This window comes from Anomaloglossus baeobatrachus, chromosome 5, assembly GCF_048569485.1.
Source record: "Anomaloglossus baeobatrachus isolate aAnoBae1 chromosome 5, aAnoBae1.hap1, whole genome shotgun sequence".
Classification (NCBI taxonomy): Eukaryota; Metazoa; Chordata; class Amphibia; order Anura; family Aromobatidae; genus Anomaloglossus; species Anomaloglossus baeobatrachus.
Window position 1 is genome coordinate 12065593 of NC_134357.1, and position 22262 is coordinate 12087854.

Here is a 22262-nt window from a genome sequence, read left to right on the forward strand (position 1 = left end):
GCGAAACCTGAGGGGGTTTTCCCCAATTTCACATCTCTAGATTCAGGATTCATTTATGGCCTATTTCCTTATCTGCTCATCTTACAATCTATGAGGAGGGCCTTAGCCTCATTACAGGAAGGTCATGGAGATTTTTACTTTTTCAGCTTCTCAACTTTGGGATTTTTAATGTGGGGTTTTTTCAGGTTTTTAATAAAATAATATTCATTATTTCAGTCAATCCCGTATCGTGGCTCATTTATTTGTGCAATATTTATTTTTTGGTGGGAATATAGTGATCCCTAATTATTGTGATTCCCGCTTTTTTTTTGTTTCAGCTCTGGAGTGAGGTAACTCAGGATCAGTAATGTAATGTATGTATACAGTGACTGCACCAGCAGAATAGTGAGTGCAGCTCTGGAGTATAATACAGGAGGTAACTCACGATCTGTAATGTAATGTATGTACACAGTGACTGCACCAGCAGAATAGTGAGTGCAGCTCTGGAATATAATACAGGAGGTAACTGCGGATCAGTAATGTATGTACACAGTGACTGCACCAGCAGAATAGTGAGTGCAGCTCTGGAGCATAATACAGGAGGTAACTCAGGATCAGTAATGTAATGTATGTACACAGGACTGCACCAGCAGAATAGTGAGTGCAGCTCTGGAGTATAATACAGGAGGTAACTCAGGATCAGTAATGTAATGTATGTATACAGTGACTGCACCAGCAGAATAGTGAGTGCAGCTCTGGAATATAATACATGATGTAACTCAGGATCAGTAATGTAATGTATGTACACAGTGACTGCACCAGCAGAATAGTGAGTGCAGCTCTGGGGTATAATACAGGAGGTAACTCAGGATCAGTAATGTAATGTATGTACACAGTATATGCACCAGCAGAATAGTGAGTGCAGCTCTGCAGTATAATACAGGATGTAACTCAGAATAAGTAATGTAATGTATGTACACAGTGACTGCACCAGCAGAATAGTGAGTGCAGCTCTGGAGTATAATACAGGAGGTAACTCAGGATCAGTAATGTATGTACACAGTGACTGCACCAGCAGAATAGTGAGTGCAGCTCTGGAGTATAATACAGGAGGTAGCTCAGGATCAGTAATTTAATGTATGTACACAGTGACTGCACCAGCAGAATAGTGAGTGCAGCTCTGGAGTATAATACAGGAGGTAACTCAGGATCAGTAATGTAATGTATGTGCACAGTGACTGCACCTGCAGAATAGTGAGTGCAGCTCTGGAGTACAGCGATGTTGTATGCTGGGATCTCTGGCTGGCCGCTGCTGTGTCTCAGCTTGGAACCTCCTAGAACATATTCCAGAAAGGCAAGGCTCAGTCAGACGTTTTGGCAGGAGCTACCGTAAAGACAAAAATTGAGACGCACAGAACCCGCCCAGCTGAGCCCGGCACGCACCCTCCTGCCTCAGACTAGTACAGAAATATGAGAACGGGTCTGCCTGTTGGGGATTGCTGGGAGTTGTAGTTCTGCAGCAGCTGGAGAGTCCCAGGTAGGAGATTGCTGCTCTAATGAGTGTCCAAAAACAATAAATGATAGAAAAATATTAAATCAGCCCAGGCCTCCCAAACAAATGCAGACTACACCCCAGAATGACTGTAAGAGACCCCCCTCACAGGTCAGACGGGAGGACTGTGGAGAGGAGCACGTACAGCGCTGGATGTGTGGGAGCGCGGGGACTCTGCGCTGCACCGGGGGTCAGCCAGCTGTGTATTATCAGGAGGGCAGCGCAGATCCCACCCATGCAATGTGTGCGGGGCGGCAGGAAGCACGTCCCATGTATTGTGCCTTCATTGGGGAGGGGGGGGGGGGGGGGGGTCTCTGAGGTGGGGACTGCAGAGGGCACAGATCGGACAGGACTAAAAGGGTCCGACAGAGAACACCGATGAATCCTGATAAGCAATACGCGATCCCCAGACTCAGTCGGGGTCCTGGTGCTGAACCCCCCCCCCCCCGATCGCTAATACGGAGGGCCTTCAAGGCTCAATTTTTTTTACTGAGGGAGACCACCAGGATAGAGAAGCCCCCTTCAGTCTCGGCAGCTCAGACCCCTTATTTACCAGAACCAGTGAGGGTCTCAGCACCCGGACCACCGAGCAGAACCAGACCGGTTTATGAAGGCCATCAGGAGACCCCTATTACTGACTGTGCGGTCCACTGTGCAGGAAATAAGCTGAAGCCCCTCTATGCTTGAGATTAGTGGGGTCTTCGAGGCAGGACCCTATCGATCTTAACATGAGGTCACATCCTGGTAAATACCCCTTTAATAATAAAAGGTTCTGCGCCTTTTTCAGATATTTCGTGTTTCATGTGATTGTTAAGATCTCTGCTTGCTTCCTCCAGTGGAAACATCACAGATCCCACTGAGGACCCGAACCCAAGATCCGCACAGATCTGTCCGGGCCGGCGCTTTGTTACAATGTGTCAGCGCAGGCTGCTATTTTCAGAGGATTTTTAGCTCTGGATACAATTGTGGCAATATCGCTCAGTAGAAGATCTACATATAAACTGCATCTATTCACTGACAGCAAGAAAAGGTGATAAAGTTGCAGAACATTAAACAGCGGGTAAACAGTAGTGATACTGAAGAGATCAGGGGGTCCGAAACTCTGGGGCCCCCCTGCCATCAGCTCTGGTGGCGATCGGATGTTAACGGTGATCGAAGCTGAACCGCACGGCGCCACCAACTGTATAGTGGCCGCTGCCAGGTACTGCGCCTCAGCTCCTGTTCATAAGAAAATCACTGCCCGGTGGGTGCTGGGTGTCGGACCCCCAGTGATCTAATAATAGATAGGTCATGGGTGTCAGTAGTGTCGCTACACAGAGAGTCTCATCCACTTGGATGGTTCGCGGAGTATTCGTCCCCGTGGTCTCCACTGGTGGGCGCTGCCATTGTGGACATCCACGCTCTGCACGGATCCGTCCAACCCCCGGAGAGCGAGAGCAGCAGCTTCTGGAAAGTATGATGAAGCAATCTGAAGATCCTGACACTGGGAATCTATTTGACGTCAACAGAAAAGAATTTTTACCCTGCACCGAAGCGGAGAGGCTCGGTGGGAGGTCACCGCTCGCTGGCGAGATCACAGCGTTAACCCTGCGCTGCCTGCAGCCGTCATTACCCGGCAGGGCCTGATGGAGAGGACTTTACAGGCTCTTAGACAGGGGAGGAGGGAGGCGAACACTTCGTATCAGACACCGGAAATAAACCACACAAGAATCATCTGTTTACAAACGGATACATTCAGATACAATGTATTCAGGGGCTACACGGCCGTCCAAAGGGGGAAACATGACGGCTTATTGAGGGCTCATTCACACGACCGTTCCGTGGGTCCTGGTCAGTTCCTGTATTTTTGAGGACCTACTGACAGGACCATCTTTCCAATGTCTTTTGAGTAGGATCGGAGAAACACTTCCGTGTGCATCAAATCCTACAAAAACACACATCGGATGCCGTATGTCCGCTCCGTTATTATGGAACATGTCCTATTGTGTTCCGTAATAACGGACCGTGACTCAATATAAGTCAATGGGTCCGCGGAAGCCCCACGGCACTTGTGTGACTTCCGTTGGGTGCCCGTGCAGTCTGTGTCCCGGCCCACGGCTGCCCGCACTGCAGTGTGTCAGCATCTGCCCGTACAGCGGTGTGTGGAGGTTAGCGCAGATCATTACCTGCTGTAATTAAGTCCGCTGCACTCCTAACGTCAGCGCTCATCATCGACTTCCATACCCGCCGTGTTTTCACATCAAGTCTTGCGGCGGCCTGAGACTGTGACTGGCGGTGACGTCAAGCGCCACTTGACATACTTTGCTTTTGAACGAGGCGGAACATGGCAGTCAGTCAGTGACGAGCGCTGACATCAGGAGTACACCGGACTTCACCTAATGCAACTTGTTAACCTCATGACGTTGGCGCTAGTCATCCTCTGCAGTGACCTGGGCGGACCTCATGATGATAGCTCAGGTCACTGCACGGCTCTCCCAGCCAATGGGGAACGTTCTGTTCTTCACTGACTGGAGTAGTGAGTATGGATTGTCATGGGACCCCCTTATCGGATTAAGCCGGACCCGGATTTGATTTTTCTTTTCAATAAATTGGTGAAAGAGGGAATGTGTTGGGGAGTGTTTTTTTAAAAAAAAAATGAATTTTTTTTTATTTAATTTTTTTTTTATTACTGACTGGGTTAGTGATGTCGGGAATCTGACAGACACCGTGACATCACTAACCTCTGGGCTTAATGCCTAGCTGCTATCAACAAAATTATATTACCCGGTTTGCCACCGTACCAGGGCAGTTGGGAGAGAGCCGGGTAAAGTCCTGGAACTGTGACATCTAATGGATGAGGCAATTCCAGGCGGCTGCTGGCTGATATTTTTAAGCTGGGGGCTCCCAATAACAGGGTTTCCCCAGCCTCAGAATACCAGCCCCCAGCTGTGAGGCTTTATCTTGGCTGGGTATCAAAATTGAGGGGGACCGCACGCTGTTTTTTTTTATTATTTATTTATGTACAATATAGACCCGCCCACCGGTGGCGGTGATTGGTTGCAATCAGATAGCTGTCACTCAGCATGGGGGTGCGTCTGACTGCATCCAATCACAGACGCCAGTGAGAGAGGGAAGTATCAGAACCTTTTTTTCCGGGCCGCTAACACGGAATTGTCGTGTGAATGCTGCCTTAAAGAAACAGCGCCGCACGTGTCCACAGACTGACCCTGCTATTGGGAATGCCCCCGGCTGCAGTACTACACACGACCAGTTGGGGCGCTGCCATAATATCTATATATATACACACACACACTATATAATATATACACATTTATATATATACACATACACACACACACACACACACACACACACACAACACACACACCCACTGTACAACATGGCTCCATACACCCCACACTGACCTGTCACATGGCCTAAAGGGTTAAACAAGTCACGGAGTGGGACACGTGTGTATTTTCTGGCGGTATTAATCTATGCATGGCCGTGAAAAAAAAAAAAAAAATATTACTGCTCAGTTTTAAAGGGGAAGCAGCGCTATTCTATATAGAACTCAACCAGTGAAGAATGTAGTGACTTATACAGGGAAACGTCAGAAGCTTCCTCCTCCTCCTCCTCCTCTTTGTACATCAGTTTCCTTGTTTACAATGAGGTAGTAAATGGCTGCAGTCGCCCCTTCACTTTTAACCATTACGTAAGCCCCGAGACCAGAAGAAGATTCCATCCAGTGATAATCATTCACTATCCAGCCCCCGATACTCACAGATCCTCACTGATCTGCACCCCAATAGCCTTGGGCGTCAGTCTACACTGCTCTAGCATTAGCTCTAATGACCAGGAAGGAAGGGAATGGAGAAATCACACTGATCTGAAGAAGCAAAATAATAATGTAAGAAATACATCCTGTATTACACTACAGAGCTGCACTCACTATTCTGCTGGTGCAGTCACTGTGTACATATATTACATTACTGATCCTGAGTTACCTCCTGTATTATACTCCAGAGCTGCACTCACTATTCTGCTGGTGCAGTCACTGTGTACATACATTACATTACTGATCCTGAGTTACCTCCTGTATTATACTCCAGAGCTGCACTCACTATTCTGCTGATGCAGTCACTGTGTACATACATTACTGATCCTGAGTTACCTCCTGTATTATACTCCAGAGCTGCACTCACTATTCTGCTGGTGCAGTCACTGTGTACATACATTACATTACATTACTGATCCTGAGTTACCTCCTGTATTATACTCCAGAGCTGCACTCACTATTCTGCTGGTGCAGTCACTGTGTACATACATTACATTACATTACTGATCCTGAGTTACCTCCTGTATTATACTCCAGAGCTGCACTCACTATTCTGCTGGTGCAGTCACTGTGTACATACATTACATTACTGATCCTGAGTTACCTCCTGTATTATACTCCAGAGCTGCACTCACTATTCTGCTGGTGCAGTCACTGTGTACATACATTACATTACTGATCCTGAGTTACCTCCTGTATTATACTCCAGAGCTGCACTCACTATTCTGCTGGTGCAGTCACTGTGTACATACATTACATTACTGATCCTGAGTTACCTCCTGTATTATACTCCAGAGCTGCACTCACTATTCTGCTGGTGCAGTCACTGTGTACATACATTACATTACATTACTGATCCTGAGTTACCTCCTGTATTATACTCCAGAGCTGCACTCACTATTCTGCTGGTGCAGTCACTGTGTACATACATTACATTACTGATCCTGAGTTACCTCCTGTATTATACTCCAGCGCTGCACTCACTATTCTGCTGATGCAGTCACTGTGTACATACATTACTGATCCTGAGTTACCTCCTGTATTATACTTCAGAGCTGCACTCACTATTCTGCTGGTGCAGTCACTGTGTACATTACATTACTGATCCTGAGTTACCTCCTGTATTATACTCCAGAGCTGCACTCACTACTCTGCTGATGCAGTCACTGTGTACATACATTACTGATCCTGAGTTACCTCCTGTATTATACTCCAGAGCTGCACTCACTATTCTGCTGATGCAGTCACTGTGTACATACATTACTGATCCTGAGTTACCTCCTGTATTATACTTCAGAGCTGCACTCACTATTCTGCTGGTGCAGTCACTGTGTATATACATTACATTACTGATCCTGAGTTACCTCCTGTATTATACTCCAGAGCTGCACTCACTATTCTGCTGATGCAGTCACTGTGTACATACATTACTGATCCTGAGTTACCTCCTGTATTATACTTCAGAGCTGCACTCACTATTCTGCTGGTGCAGTCACTGTGTACATTACATTACTGATCCTGTATTGATCCCCAGTTACCTCCTGTATTATACTCCACACAGTCATGCTCTATATTGGGGGGGTGAAAGTTGGACCCCCACTGATTGATGAAGTACTGGAAGGATAAGCCACCAATACTGCTCTCAGAAAACCTCTAAGGATCGAAAAACTGTGGATTATGGGGGGGGACGGGGGGGGGGGGGGGGGTCCTCACTTTTCGGCCCCCACAATATTTAACTTGCAGCACAGCTCAATTCAAAAAAACAACATGTTTTTTTTGTGCTGTATGTCCTGATGAAGGGAGCAGAGCTCCTGAAACGCGTAGACACAAGCTACAATAAAGGAACATTCACCATCTCATTGTCCTCCTTCCTGATGAACAGCGCGGCATAAACCCCTTCTTTATTGTTCTCTGTTATCAACCACGGGGGCTGCAGCAGACTTCATCTCTACAACATAAGCTTTCATAGTAGTTGTGACTGTCACAACTACTTAAGGTGAGTGCATTCCCTTCAATTTTTCCCGGATATATACCGGGTAAGACCCTATTGCGCTTTTTCTTTCCACAGTTTATTTCACAGTCTGTAATTGGGCAAATGAGTTAAAAAAAAAAAAATCACATTTCCCATCATGGTTGTTGCAGGTAACTGGGCCGCCGTACTGGGAACACTGGTGCGGCCGTGACTGGCGGGGTCCGACCTCTGGGAATAAGGGGATGATGCATCCGGCTTCTTCGCCATTGTCATTACAGGACCGTTCACTGCCTCAACATTTCACTATAACTGCCTGCTGTCAGTGAATGGCATCTAAAAGCGTCACACCCAGTCTGCCCCAGCATTTCTAACAGCAGAGGGTTTGCTACAATTGAACCCAATGCTGTGCAGATAACTTGTTACAATGTATCAGTGAAGGTAAATATCTAGGAGCGGGCTGTAAATATTGCACCTGATCCTCTGCAGTCACCAAGCATTAGGAAATAAGCAGTGAATGATCTGACAGCAAGCAGAGATATTACAAATGGTGATGAGCTTAAACAAAGGCTAACAAAGGAGCAGATGCTTCCAACATATGCGGAGAATACTGAGCGGAACCCTGTACACCCAGCGATCACCCCGATGTAAGAATGTCACCAGTGACCCCTGTACACCCGGCACACGGAGATCACCCCGATATAGGAAGGTCACCAGTGACCCCTGTACACCCGGCGATCACCCCGATGTAAGAATGTCACCAGTGACCCCTGTACACCCGGCGATCACCCCGATGTAAGAATGTCACCAGTGACCCCTGTACACCCGGCACACGGAGATCACCCCGATATAGGAATGTCACCAGTGACCCCTGTACACCCGGCACACGGAGATCACCCCGATGTAAGAATGTCACCAGTGACCCCTGTACACCCGGCACACGGAGATCACCCCGATGTAAGAATGTCACCTGTGACCCCTGTACACCCGGCGATCACCCCGATGTAAGAATGTCACCAGTGACCCCTGTACACCCGGCGATCACCCCGATGTAAGAATGTCACCAGTGACCCCTGTACACCCGGCACACGGAGATCACCCCGATGTAAGAATGTCACCAGTGACCCCTGTACACACGGCACACGGAGATCACCCCGATATAGGAATGTCACCAGTGACCCCTGTACACCCGGCGATCACCCCGATGTAAGAATGTCACCAGTGACCCCTGTACACCCGGCACACGGAGATCACCCCGATGTAAGAATGTCACCAGTGACCCCTGTACACCCGGCACACGGAGATCACCCCGATATAGGAATGTCACCAGTGACCCCTGTACACCCGGCGATCACCCCGATATAGGAATGTCACCAGTGACCCCTGTACACCCGGCACACGGAGATCACCCCGATGTATGAATGTCACCAGCGACCCCTGTACACCCGGCACACGGAGATCACCCCGATGTATGAATGTCACCAGTGACCCCTGTACACCCGGCACACGGAGATCACCCCGATGTATGAATGTCACCAGTGACCCCTGTACACCCGGCACACGGAGATCACCCCGATGTATGAATGTCACCAGCGACCCCTGTACACCCGGCACACGGAGATCACCCCGATGTATGAATGTCACCAGCGACCCCTGTACACCCGGCACACGGAGATCACCCCGATGTATGAATGTCACCAGCGACCCCTGTACACCCGGCACACGGAGATCACCCCGATGTATGAATGTCACCAGTGACCCCTGTACACCCGGCACACGGAGATCACCCCAATGTAAAAATGTCACCAGTGACCCCTGTACACCCGGCACACGGAGATCACCCCGATGTATGAATGTCACCAGCGACCCCTGTACACCCGGCACACGGAGATCACCCCGATGTATGAATGTCACCAGTGACCCCTGTACACCCGGCACACGGAGATCACCCCGATGTATGAATGTCACCAGCGACCCCTGTACACCCGGCACACGGAGATCACCCCGATGTATGAATGTCACCAGCGACCCCTGTACACCCGGCACACGGAGATCACCCCGATGTATGAATGTCACCAGCGACCCCTGTACACCCGGCACACGGAGATCACCCCGATGTATGAATGTCACCAGTGACCCCTGTACACCCGGCACACGGAGATCACCCCAATGTAAAAATGTCACCAGTGACCCCTGTACACCCGGCACACGGAGATCACCCCGATATAGGAATGTCACCAGTAACCCCTGTACACCCGGCACACGGAGATCACCCCGATGTAAGAATGTCACCAGTGACCCCTGTACACCCGGCACACGGAGAGCGCCCCGATGTAGGAATGTCACCAGTGACCCCTGTACACCCGGCACACGGAGAGCGCCCCGATGTAGGAATGTCACCAGTGACCCCTGTACACCCGGCACACGGAGATCACCCCGATGTATGAATGTCACCAGTGACCCCTGTACACCCGGCACACGGAGATCACCCCGATGTAAGAATGTCACCAGTGACCCCCTGTACACCCGGCACACGGAGATCACCCCGATGTAGGAATGTCACCAGTGACCCCTGTACACCCGGCACACGGAGAGCGCCCCGATGTATGAATGTCACCAGTGACCCCTGTACACCCGGCACACGGAGATCACCCCGATGTAAGAATGTCACCAGCGACCCCTGTACACCCGGCACACGGAGATCACCCCGATGTATGAATGTCACCAGCGACCCCTGTACACCCGGCACACGGAGATCACCCCGATGTAGGAATGTCACCAGTGACCCCTGTACACCCGGCACACGGAGATCACCCCAATGTAAGAATGTCACCAGTGACCCCTGTACACCCGGCACACGGAGAGCACCCCGATGTAAGAATGTCACCAGTGACCCCTGTACACCCGGCACACGGAGATCACCCCGATGTATGAATGTCACCAGCGACCCCTGTACACCCGGCACACGGAGATCACCCCGATGTATGAATGTCACCAGCGACCCCTGTACACCCGGCACACGGAGATCACCCCGATGTATGAATGTCACCAGTGACCCCTGTACACCCGGCACACGGAGATCACCCCAATGTAAAAATGTCACCAGTGACCCCTGTACACCCGGCACACGGAGATCACCCCGATATAGGAATGTCACCAGTGACCCCTGTACACCCGGCACACGGAGAGCACCCCGATGTAAGAATGTCACCAGCGACCCCTGTACACCCGGCACACGGAGATCACCCCGATGTATGAATGTCACCAGTGACCCCTGTACACCCGGCACACGGAGATCACCCCGATGTAGGAATGTCACCAGTGACCCCTGTACACCCGGCACACGGCGATCACCCCGATGTAGGAATGTCACCAGTGACCCCTGTACACCCGGCACACGGAGATCACCCCGATGTAGGAATGTCACCAGTGACCCCTGTACACCCGGCACACGGAGATCACCCCAATGTAAGAATGTCACCAGTGACCCCTGTACACCCGGCACACGGAGAGCACCCCGATGTAAGAATGTCACCAGTGACCCCTGTACACCCGGCACACGGCGATCACCGCGATGTAGGAATGTCACCAGTGACCCCTGTACACCCGGCACACGGAGATCACCCCGATGTATGAATGTCACCAGTGACCCCTGTACACCCGGCACACGGAGATCACCCCGATGTAGGAATGTCACCAGTGACCCCTGTACACCCGGCACACGGAGATCACCCCGATGTAGGAATGTCACCAGTGACCCCTGTACACCCGGCACACGGAGATCACCCCGATGTAGGAATGTCACCAGTGACCCCTGTACACCCGGCACACGGAGATCACCCCGATGTAGGAATGTCACCAGTGACCCCTGTACACCCGGCACACGGAGAGCACCCCGATGTAAGAATGTCACCAGCGACCCCTGTACACCCGGCACACGGAGATCACCCCGATATAGGAATGTCACCAGTGACCCCTGTACACCCGGCACACGGAGATCACCCCGATGTAGGAATGTCACCAGTGACCCCTGTACACCCGGCACACGGCGATCACCCCGATGTAGGAATGTCACCAGTGACCCCTGTACACCCGGCACACGGAGATCACCCCGATGTATGAATGTCACCAGTGACCCCTGTACACCCGGCACACGGAGATCACCCCGATGTATGAATGTCACCAGTGACCCCTGTACACCCGGCACACGGAGATCACCCCGATGTAGGAATGTCCTAGGTGGCATCTTCTGTACAGGACACGACGCATGAGAACGGCTCCTGATCGCAGACCCCCGACTGCCGGAGCTGTAATCACAGATCGTCTTCCTGTTCTGTTAGAAGTCAGGAAGTGACTATCCCTGATATTCAATGGAGGCGAGAGGCCGGGCACAAACATAGGGCATGCACCCAGATGGCGTATGTACTGTATGTATGTAATTTCCACTGCACTGAGCACACACTGTCTGCAGTGCAGCATCTCAGGCGCTGTGCACACTGCTGTTTATGGCGCTTGCATCTGCAGTAATGTGAATATCGCAGGCGTCTGTAGGAGTGTAAATGCCAGTCACTGATTGACCGCTGTAACGGCAGATGAGCAGGGGTTTATGATGAATGTGTCTGCAGACACTGTGTGCCGTTTTGTTTTCCGTGCATAGGATTTTTGGGGTTCTTTTTGGTGCATATGTCGGGGTGAGAGCACGTCTGACGCGGATATCGTCAGCTCTGGCTTGGGTTTGGTGCAGGCATTGTATGAGTCAGGGGGTAACAAGTAGCTTTTTCAGAAAGGAAGAAGACCCTTTCATAACCCTTGTCACACAACGTGCGATAAAAAGCCAGCTAGAAGCTCCACGTGTTTCAGGGTGTTTGCCCCTCATTAGTGCCAAGCAGGAGAGCCGATCTGACTGGGTGCGAGGCTTCCGACAGGGGTTGTAAGGGCTCTGGGGAGCACCAGGTCAATAATAATAATAATAATAAAATCCTTTTCAGATTGGAAGACGACCAGACCTTTAGAGCCGCCAGTCAGAAGCCTCTCACCATGTCAGATCCCCGGCTGTGCACTGATGAGGGGCAAACACCCTGAAACATATCTGGAAATGGAGTGTCGGTGGATATTGACTTAGATTGCTACTTCCAACAGGTGGCGCTATTGTAACTGTGTGGCCTCCAAGTCTCGCAGAATCCCAAGATGAAACGTTCCCCCCTTGGACCCTCAGGGGGCAGGTGACACCATTAGCGTAAGCAGATTAATGACAGTAAATTGTTGGCTTGTGTTCAGGCCTGCCGCTAGGAGAGGACGTCCCGTGACAGACACTAGACCTGCGATGATGTGATGCCTCTCCTGCAGAGCTCAGACGGCTACCTCCACCATGCCGAAATCTGCCCCCCACCCCCACCCCAGCAGCCAGTGGTCAGACCTCTGTAAAAAAAAAACAAAATAAAAAAAAACAAACAAATACAACCACCCCTTATCGGCCATTGCCCAGTCCGCTCTAATAAATACAACCACCCCCTTACTGGAGAGTGCCCAGACCGCTGTAATAAATACAACCGTCCCCTTACCAGCCAGTGATCAGACCGCTGTAGTAAATACAACAATGCCTTACCAGCCAGTGATCAGACCGCTTTTATAAATACAACCGCCCCCTTACCGGCCAGTGCCCAGACCACTGTAATAAATACAATCACCCCCTTACCGGCCAGTGCCCAGACCGCTGTAATAAATACAACCGCCCCCTTACTGGCCAGTGCCCAGACCGCTGTAATAAATACAACCGCCCCCTTACTGGAGAGTGCCTAGACCGCTGTAATAAATACAACCGCCCCCTTACCGCTTTTATAAATACAACCGCCCCCTTACCGGCCAGTGCCCAGACCACTGTAATAAATACAACCGCCCCCTTACTAGAGAGTGCCCAGACCACTGTAATAAATACAACCGCCCCCTTACTAGAGAGTGCCCAGACCGCTGTAATAAATACAACCGCCCCCTTACCGGCCAGTGCCCAGACCGCTGTAACAAATACAACCGTCCCCTTACCGGCCAGTGCCCAGACCGCTGTAATAAATACAACCGTCCCCTTACCGGCCAGTGCCCAGACTGCTGTAATAAATACAACAACCCCCTTACTGGAGAGTGCCCAGACTGCTGTAATAAATACAACCGCCCCCTTACCAGCCAGTGCCCAGACCGCTGTAATAAATACAACCATCCCCTTACCAGCCAGTGATCAGACCGCTTTTATAAATACAACCGCCCCCTTACCGGCCAGTGCCCAGACCACTATAATAAATACAACCGCCCCCTTACCGCTGTAATAAATACCACCGCCCCCTTATAAGCCAGTGGCCAGACCGCTGTAATAAATACCACTGCCCCCTTACCGCTGTAATAAATACAACCGCCCCCTTATAAGCCAGTGCCCAGACCGCTGTAATAAATACAACCGCCCCCTTACCGCTGTAATAAATAAAATCGCCCCCTTATAAGCCAGTGCCCAGACTGCTGTAATAAATAAATACCACCGCCCCCTTATAAGCCAGTGGCCAGACCGCTGCAAAAAAATACCACCGTCCCCTTACCGCTGTAATAAATACCACCGCCCCCTTACCGCTGTAATAAATACAACTGCCCCCTTATCGCTGTAATAAATACAACCACCCCCTTCCCGTCAGTGGCCAGACTGCTGTAATAAATACAACTGCCCCCTTATCAGCCAGTGCCCAGACCGCTGTAATAAATACCACCGCCCCCTTACCGATCTCTGCCGGCAGCTGCTTGATCTTGTTCTCCCGGATGCTCAGCATGGTCAGCTTCGCCAGGGCCTTGATGTCTTTCTCCACCGCGGTGAGCCGATTGAAGCGTAAGAAGAGCGTGGTGAGGGAGCTCAGCTTGTACACCACGGCCGGGATCTCCCGCAGCTTGTTGTGCCGCAGGTCCAGCATGCGCAGCTTCTTCAGGCTCTCCAGGGTGTCCGGCAGGCTGGTTAAAGAGTTCTCGCTAAGAGCCAGCGTCACCAAGTTCACCAGGCTGCCCACCTCCGCTGGCAGCGACGGCAGCTTGTTACCATATAAATAAAGTTCTGTGAGTTGCGTCAGCTCCTTGATGGAGGCCGGGAGCTGGTGAATGGACTTCTTGGCCAAGTCCAATCGAGTGGAGTTCTCCTCCCGGCATTTGTTCAGTTCCTTTATCACCTCGGCATTGCTGGCCTTCTTCCGCAGGCCGGAGACCCCCGAGGGGCGCTTTATGGTGTTGTCCACAGAGAAGGCCACACCGGGCTGCGCTCCACCCGCGTCTTTCTTCCCTTCTTTGGCATCTTTGACTTTGGTCTTAAGGTCCTTGTCTTTGTTCTCCTTCACCGGACCCCCGGAGGCCTTGGCTTCCTTGTCACGGTCTTTCACCGCGCCGGGCCCCTTGGGGTCTTTATCTTTTCCTATGCTGCTGCTCATAGTGACGGATTAAGCCACAAACCTCATGAACTCGACATGGACGGAGCCGAGGACAGTCCAGTGTATCAAAGGTAAAAAAACCACCACGAGTCACTCACGAATGCAGATCTGCACCACGAGCTACATGATTTATCCCGGATCAGAGCCGAAGAATCCAAGCAGATGTGAAATGTGGAGGAGATCGGGTCCAGGACGGGTCAGATCATCTGCGGGGAGAAAACAGGAACATCAACATCAAAAAATATAGATAAAAGCAGCATTTACCTTAATAAATCAACGGAAAACACCAAAAGTGAGGCCAAGACGCAGCGCAGAGAGTTACCAATGTCCTATCTATTTGCCTCGTCATGAACTTAAAACACCTCATCCTCTAGTCACATCCAGAGCTGCAGCAAGAGATATTCAACCTTAAAAGAGGTAATACGGATCTGCTCAGCCCTGCATCCACCGGTGAGTTTGGCTAAAGGGGTCATCCGGATCTGCACAGCCCTGCATCCGCCGGTGAGTTTGGCTAAAGGGGTCATCCGGATCTGCACAGCCCTGCATCCGCCGGCGAATGGGGCTAATGGGGTAATATGGATCTGCTCAGCCCTGCATCCGCCAGCGAATGGGGCTAAAGGGGTCATCCGGATCTGCTCAGCCCTGCATCCACCGGTGAGTTTGGCTAAAGGGGTCATCCGGATCTGCACAGCCCTGCATCCGCCGGTGAGTTTGGCTAAAGGGGTCATCCGGATCTGCACAGCCCTGCATCCGCCGGCGAATGGGGCTAATGGGGTAATATGGATCTGCTCAGCCCTGCATCCGCCAGCGAATGGGGCTAAAGGGGTCATCCGGATCTGCTCAGCCCTGCATCCACCGGTGAGTTTGGCTAAAGGGGTCATCCGGATCTGCACAGCCCTGCATCCGCCGGCGAATGGGGCTAATGGGGTAATATGGATCTGCTCAGCCCTGCATCCGCCAGCGAATGGGGCTAAAGGGGTCATCCGGATCTGCTCAGCCCTGCAACCGCCGGCGAGTGGGGCTAAAGGGGTCATCCGGATCTGCACAGCCCTGCATCCGCCGGCGAATGGGGCTAAAGGGGTCATCCGGATCTGCTCAGCCCTGCATCCGCCGGCGAGTGGGGCTAAAGGGGTCATCCGGATCTGCACAGCCCTGCATCCGCCGGCGAGTGGGGCTAAAGGGGTCATACGGATCTGCTCAGCCCTGCAACCGCCGGCGAGTGGGGCTAAAGGGGTCATCCAGATCTGCTCAGCCCTGCAACCGCCGGTGAGTGGGGCTAAAGGGGCCGTGGAGAGGGGAGAAAGCTCATACAAGACATTTCCAGATCCGCTGCCTCATACACCCCATGGTTAGACTGTGGAGAGGGGAGAAAGCTCCTACACAACATCTCCAGAGCCCTCGGGCAGCGGCTTATCTACTCGGAGAATAAGAGAATCACACCACTTTAGTGTCACATGCATTTATATCCAAAGGTGCAAGGAATGCTGGGAGATGTAGTTCAGCAGTGACACCACTTACAGAAGACATAATCAGCCTGAGATATTAGGAAAAGAGCAAAACCCGAGCCGCCGAGCAGAGCCGCCGAGCAGAGCCGCCGAGCAGAGATGCCGAGACGCAGAGCCGAGACGCCGAGACGCAGAGCCGAGACGCCTTAAGGTGCGTCCCCGGGGGGAAAGGCTTCTAATTATTTAAATTCTTCAGAGGTGAATGTGGAGCCTGAAATGTCGTCTTCCTCCTAGAAGGGCGAGATGACGCTCGCTGATGGGTTTGGTTTTTTGTTTTTTGTTTTTTTACAACCTTTACATACATCATTCATACAAGTGAATATAAAAAACCCTTTATGTATTACCAGAGAAGTCGTCAGCTTCTGTCTCCACTTTTGAGCCACTTCTCCCCCAGAACTCAACATTCAACCAGAAAAACTGCAACTATCCATCAAGACAGACTGCCAGCCCCCCGGGATCAAATCACAGCCGTGTACGGAGGGAAGGGGGAGTAACACAGTCCAAAGTGCTGCTTTCTAGTAAGTGTTTCCAATCCCCCAGTTCTGGATTCACCGCTACACTGCTTAGTGCTGCTGAGGTCGTCTTCCTTCACGCAGTTTTTTTGTTTTAGTAAGGCTATGTGCGCACGTGTGCGTAATTCATGCAGTTACGCTGCGCTTTGTAGAGCAGCGTAACTGCATGCGTCCTGCGTCCCCTACACAATCTATGGAGATTGTGCAGGGGCCATGCGCACGTGGCGTCTTAGAGCGCAGCGATTCGGCTGCTGCCCGAAGAGCGCGTTCTAAGAAGTGACATGTCACTTCTTCCATGCGCTTTGCCGGCAGCCCCTGCTCTGTCTATGGCAGGAGCTGCATGCAGAGCACACGTTCTCTGCCGGCACCATGCGCTTCAGAACGGAGCTTTTCAGCTGCGCTCTGAAGCGCACCTTTTAGGTGCGGTGCAGAGCGCACACGTGCGCACATAGCCTAAGAGTTTCTCTCAGCCCAGTGCTACATTGCTCAGCGCTGCTGTATAACGCCCTTCATGCAGATGCTTACCAGTAAGTGTTTATCTCCCCTAGTGCTGGATACACTGCTTAGTACTCCTGTATAATGGCCTTCATGTCTATGTTGCTTTCTAGTAAGTGTTTTCTCTCATCTCAATGTAGAATTCGCAGCTACACTGCTCAATACTCCTGCAAAAGGCCTTCATGCCGCTTCCGAACAAGTGTTACATAAAGACAGGTCCCAACATATCCTTGTATTACATGCACAGCCCATAGATATCAATGGGAACTATGTAATGTTTCATTTCTCCTGTGGTGGCGCTGCGAGGAAACCAACTACCTGGCACCAGGGCTCACAGCCCATCATCGGAGGATCTGCGCTCTACATCAATTTATCTCTTGTAACCAAGACAAGATCTCGGAGGAGAGCGATGGCCGACAATTCCTATAGAAACATCGGATTCACTTCCTTTAAAGCATTTATCGCTGCTGTATCGCAGTATATTCTCATTGGGGTTAAATTGCTGTAATTTGTAATTATTTTTTCAGAGCTACAGTGAGAACAGGTTACAGGTTTACTGCGGAGCAGAAGAAGCAGAGCTGCAGTGTAAAGCACTGGGGATGTAGAGAACGGCAGCATGAACCAGGCGGGCTCAATAAGCAGTCATGTGCCAGACGAAGACAATCAATGGCAGATAACAGGCGATGTTGTGTCCTTAGTCGTCCAGTCCTGAGACAGCGACAGACGCCTGGACCCGACTCCTCCAGACACAACCATGTCACTCCCAGCGCTGTTATCACAGGATTGTGACCAAATCTTCTGCGCTTTTATGTTTCTACACGAGCATCAATACGGACACGGAAAAGCGCCAAAAGAGATGCGTCGCAGTGCGATCCGCACCTGTACAAATACTGGCAGCGCGAAAGGGCGAGAGACCCGAGCAATGCTGAGCGAGGGGACGGGCGTGAGCAGGAACGAGACTACCGGCAGCACGACCGGGCTAAAGACCCGAGCAATGCTGAGCGAGGGGACGGACGTGAGCAGGAACGAGACTACCGGCAGCACGACCGGGCGACAGACCCGAGCAATACCGAGCAAAGGGACGGGCGTGAGCAGGAACGAGACTACCGGCAGCACGACCGGGCTAAAGACCCGAGCAATACCGAGCAAAGGGACGGGCGTAAGCAGGAACAAGACTACCGGCAGCACGACCGGGCGAAAGACCCGAGCAATACCGAGCAAAGGGACGGGCGTGAGCAGGAACGAGACTACCGGCAGCACGACCGGGCTAAAGACCCGAGCAATACCGAGCAAAGGGACGGGCGTAAGCAGGAACAAGACTACCGGCAGCACGACCGGGCGAAAGACCCGAGCAATACCGAGCAAAGGGACGGGCGTAAGCAGGAACAAGACTACCGGCAGCACGACCGGGCGAAAGACCCGAGCAATGCTGAGCAAAGGGACGGGCGTGAGAAGGAACGAGACTACCGGCAGCACGACCGGGCGAAAGACCTGAGCAATGCTGAGCGAGGGGAGGGGCGTGAGCAGGAACGAGACTACCGGCAGCACGACCGGGCTAAAGACCCGAGCAATGCTGAGCGAGAGGACGGGCGTGAGCAGGAACGAGACTACCGGCAGCACGACCGGGCTAAAGACCCGAGCAATACCGAGCAAAGGGACGGGCGTGAACAGGAACGAGACTACCGGCAGCACGACCGGGCTAAAGACCCGAGCAATACCGAGCAAAGGGACGGGCGTAAGCAGGAACAAGACTACCGGCAGCACGACCGGGCGAAAGACCCGAGCAATACCGAGCAAAGGGACGGGCGTGAGCAGGAACGAGACTACCGGCAGCACGACCGGGCTAAAGACCCGAGCAATGCTGAGCGAGAGGACGGGCGTGAGCAGGAACGAGACTACCGGCAGCACGACCGGGCGAAAGACCCGAGCAATACCGAGCAAAGGGACGGGCGTGAGCAGGAACGAGACTACCGGCAGCACGACCGGGCTAAAGACCCGAGCAATGCTGAGCGAGAGGACGGGCGTGAGAAGGAACGAGACTACCGGCAGCACGACCGGGCTAAATACCCGAGCAATGCTGAGCGAGAGGACGGGCGTGAGAAGGAACGAGACTACCGGCAGCACGACCGGGCTAAATACCCGAGCAATGCTGAGCGAGAGGACGGGCGTGAGAAGGAACGAGACTACCAGCAGCACGACCGGGCGACAGACCCGAGCAATACCGAGCAAAGGGACGGGCGTGAGCAGGAACGAGACTACTGGCAGCACGACCGGGCTAAATACCCGAGCAATGCTGAGCGAGAGGACGGGCGTGAGCAGGAACGAGACTACCGGCAGCACGACCGGGCTAAATACCCGAGCAATGCTGAGCGAGAGGACGGGCGTGAGAAGGAACGAGACTACCGGCAGCACGACCGGGCGAAAGACCCGAGCAATACCGAGCAAAGAGACGGGCGTGAGAAGGAACGAGACTACCGGCAGCACAACCGGGCGACAGACCCGAGCAATACCGAGCAAAGGGACGGGCGTGAGCAGGAACAAGACTACCGGCAGCGCGACCGGGCGACAGACCCGAGCAATGCTGAGCGAGGGGACAGGCGTGAGCAGGAACGAGACTACCGGCAGCACGCCCGGGCGAAAGACCCGAGCAATACCGAGCAAAGGGACGGGCGTGAGCAGGAACGAGACTACCGGCAGCACGACCGGGCGAAAGACCCGAGCAATGCTGAGCGAGGGGACGGGCGTGAGAAGGAACGAGACTACCGGCAGCACAACGGGGCGAAAGACCCGAGCAATACCGAGCAAAGGGACGGGCGTGAGAAGGAACGAGACTACCGGCAGCACAACCGGGCGACAGACCCGAGCAATACCGAGCAAAGGGACGGGCGTAAGCAGGAACGAGATTACCGGCAGCACGACCGGGCGACAGACCCGAGCAATACCGAGCAAAGGGACGGGCGTGAGCAGGAACGAGACTACCGGCAGCACGACCGGGCGAAAGACCCGAGCAATACCGAGCAAAGGGACGGGCGTAAGCAGGAACGAGACTACCGGCAGCACGACCGGGCGAAAGACCCGAGCAATGCTGAGCGAGGGGACGGGCGTGAGAAGGAACGAGACTACCGGCAGCACGACCGGGCTAAAGACCCGAGCAATGCTGAGCGAGAGGACGGGCGTGAGAAGGAACGAGACTACCGGCAGCACGACCGGGCTAAAGACCCGAGCAATGCTGAGCGAGGGGACGGGCGTGAGCAGGAACGAGACTACCGGCAGCACGACCGGGCTAAAGACCCGAGCAATGCTGAGCGAGAGGACGGGCGTGAGAAGGAACGAGACTACCGGCAGCACGACCGGGCTAAAGACCCGAGCAATGCTGAGTGAGGGGACGGCATGAGCAGGAACGAGACTACCGGCAGCACGATCGGGCGAAAGACCCGAGCAATGCTGAGCGAGGGGACGGGCGTGAGAAGGAACGAGACTACCGGCAGCACGACCGGGCGACAGACCCGAGCAATACCGAGCAAAGGGACGGGCGTGAGAAGGAACGAGACTACCGGCAGCACGACCGGGCTAAAGACCAGAGCAATACCAAGCAAAGGGACGGGCGTGAGCAGGAACGAGACTACCGGCAGCACGACCGGGCTAAAGACCCGAGCAATGCTGAGCGAGGGGACGGCATGAGCAGGAACGAGACTACCGGCAGCACGACCGGGCGACAGACCCGAGCAATACTGAGCGAGGGGACGGCGTGAGCAGGAAAGAGACTACCGGCAGCACGACCGGGCGAAAGACCCTCACAATGCTGAGTGAGGGGACGGGCGTGAGCAGGAACGAGACTACCGGCAGCACGACCGGGCGACAGACCCTCACAATAGGAGGGCCGTTTGCAGGAACGACACATGGGGCCCGATTCATTTGCCCTTTGACTGTTTGAGTTTTCCACCTGTTTTTCATTTGCAGACTGTTTAAAGTTAATTTTATGTATTTGCGTTTTTTGATTGGGGCGTTCATTAGTGTCATTGTAGTCAGAGCTTAGGGTTTTGCAGAGGTTTTCAGCTAAATTATCAATTGCAACTCTTTAAAAAGTTGATAAATATTATTTAAGAACTCTCATCCCCACCTGAGTGATTTCATACAGTACAGACCAAAAGTTTGGACACACCTTCTCATTCAAAGATTTTTCTTTATTTTCATGACTCTAAAAATTGTAAATTCACATTGAAGGCATCAAAACTATGAATTACCACATGTGGAATGAAATACTTAAAATGTGGAAACAACTGAAAATATGTCTTATATTCTAGGTTCTTCACAGTAGCCACCTTTTGCTTTGATTACTGCTTTGCACACTCTTGGCATTCTCTTGATGAGCTTCAAGAGGTGGTCACCGGAAATGATCTTCCACAGTCTTGAAGGAGTTCCCAGAGATGCTTAGCACTTGTTGGCCCTTTTGCCTTCACTCTGCAGTCCAGCTCACCCCAAACCATCTCGATTGGGTTCAGGTCTGGTGACTGTGGAGGCCAGGTTACCTGGCGTAGCACCCATCACTCTCCTTCTTAGTCAAATAGCCCTTACACGGTCTGGAGGTGTGTTTGGGGTCATTGTCCTGTTGAAAAATAAATGATGGTCCAACTAAACGCAAACCGGATGGAATAGCACGCCGCTGCAAGATGCTGTGGTAGCCATGCTGGTTCTGTATGCCTTCAATTTTTAATAAATCCCCAACAGTGTCACCAGCAAAGCCCCCCCACACCATCACACCTCCTCCACCATGCTTCACGGTGGGAACCAGCCATGTAGAGTCCATCCGTTCACCTTTTCTACAAAGACATGGTGGTTGGATCCAAAGATCTCAAATTTGGACTCATCAGACCAAAGCACAGATTTCCACTGGTCTAATGTCCATTCCTTGTGTTCTTTAGCCCAAACAAGTCTCTTCTGCTTGTTGCCTGTCCTTAGCAGTGGTTTCCTAGCAGCTATTTTAC

At 52.3% G+C, this 22262-nt stretch overlaps 1 protein-coding gene across 2 annotated transcripts in view; it reads right to left on the reverse strand.

The window, feature by feature from the left end:
* Positions 1–22262, reverse strand: part of SHOC2 (SHOC2 leucine rich repeat scaffold protein) — a 70538-nt gene that overhangs the window by 25863 nt on the left and 22413 nt on the right. For both annotated transcript variants that reach the window (XM_075348220.1, XM_075348221.1), the window contains exon 2: positions 14075–14971. In XM_075348220.1, coding sequence (XP_075204335.1) covers positions 14075–14765 — 691 coding nt within the window. In that variant the 5' untranslated portion in view covers positions 14766–14971. The remainder of the gene's footprint in view (positions 1–14074; positions 14972–22262) is intronic.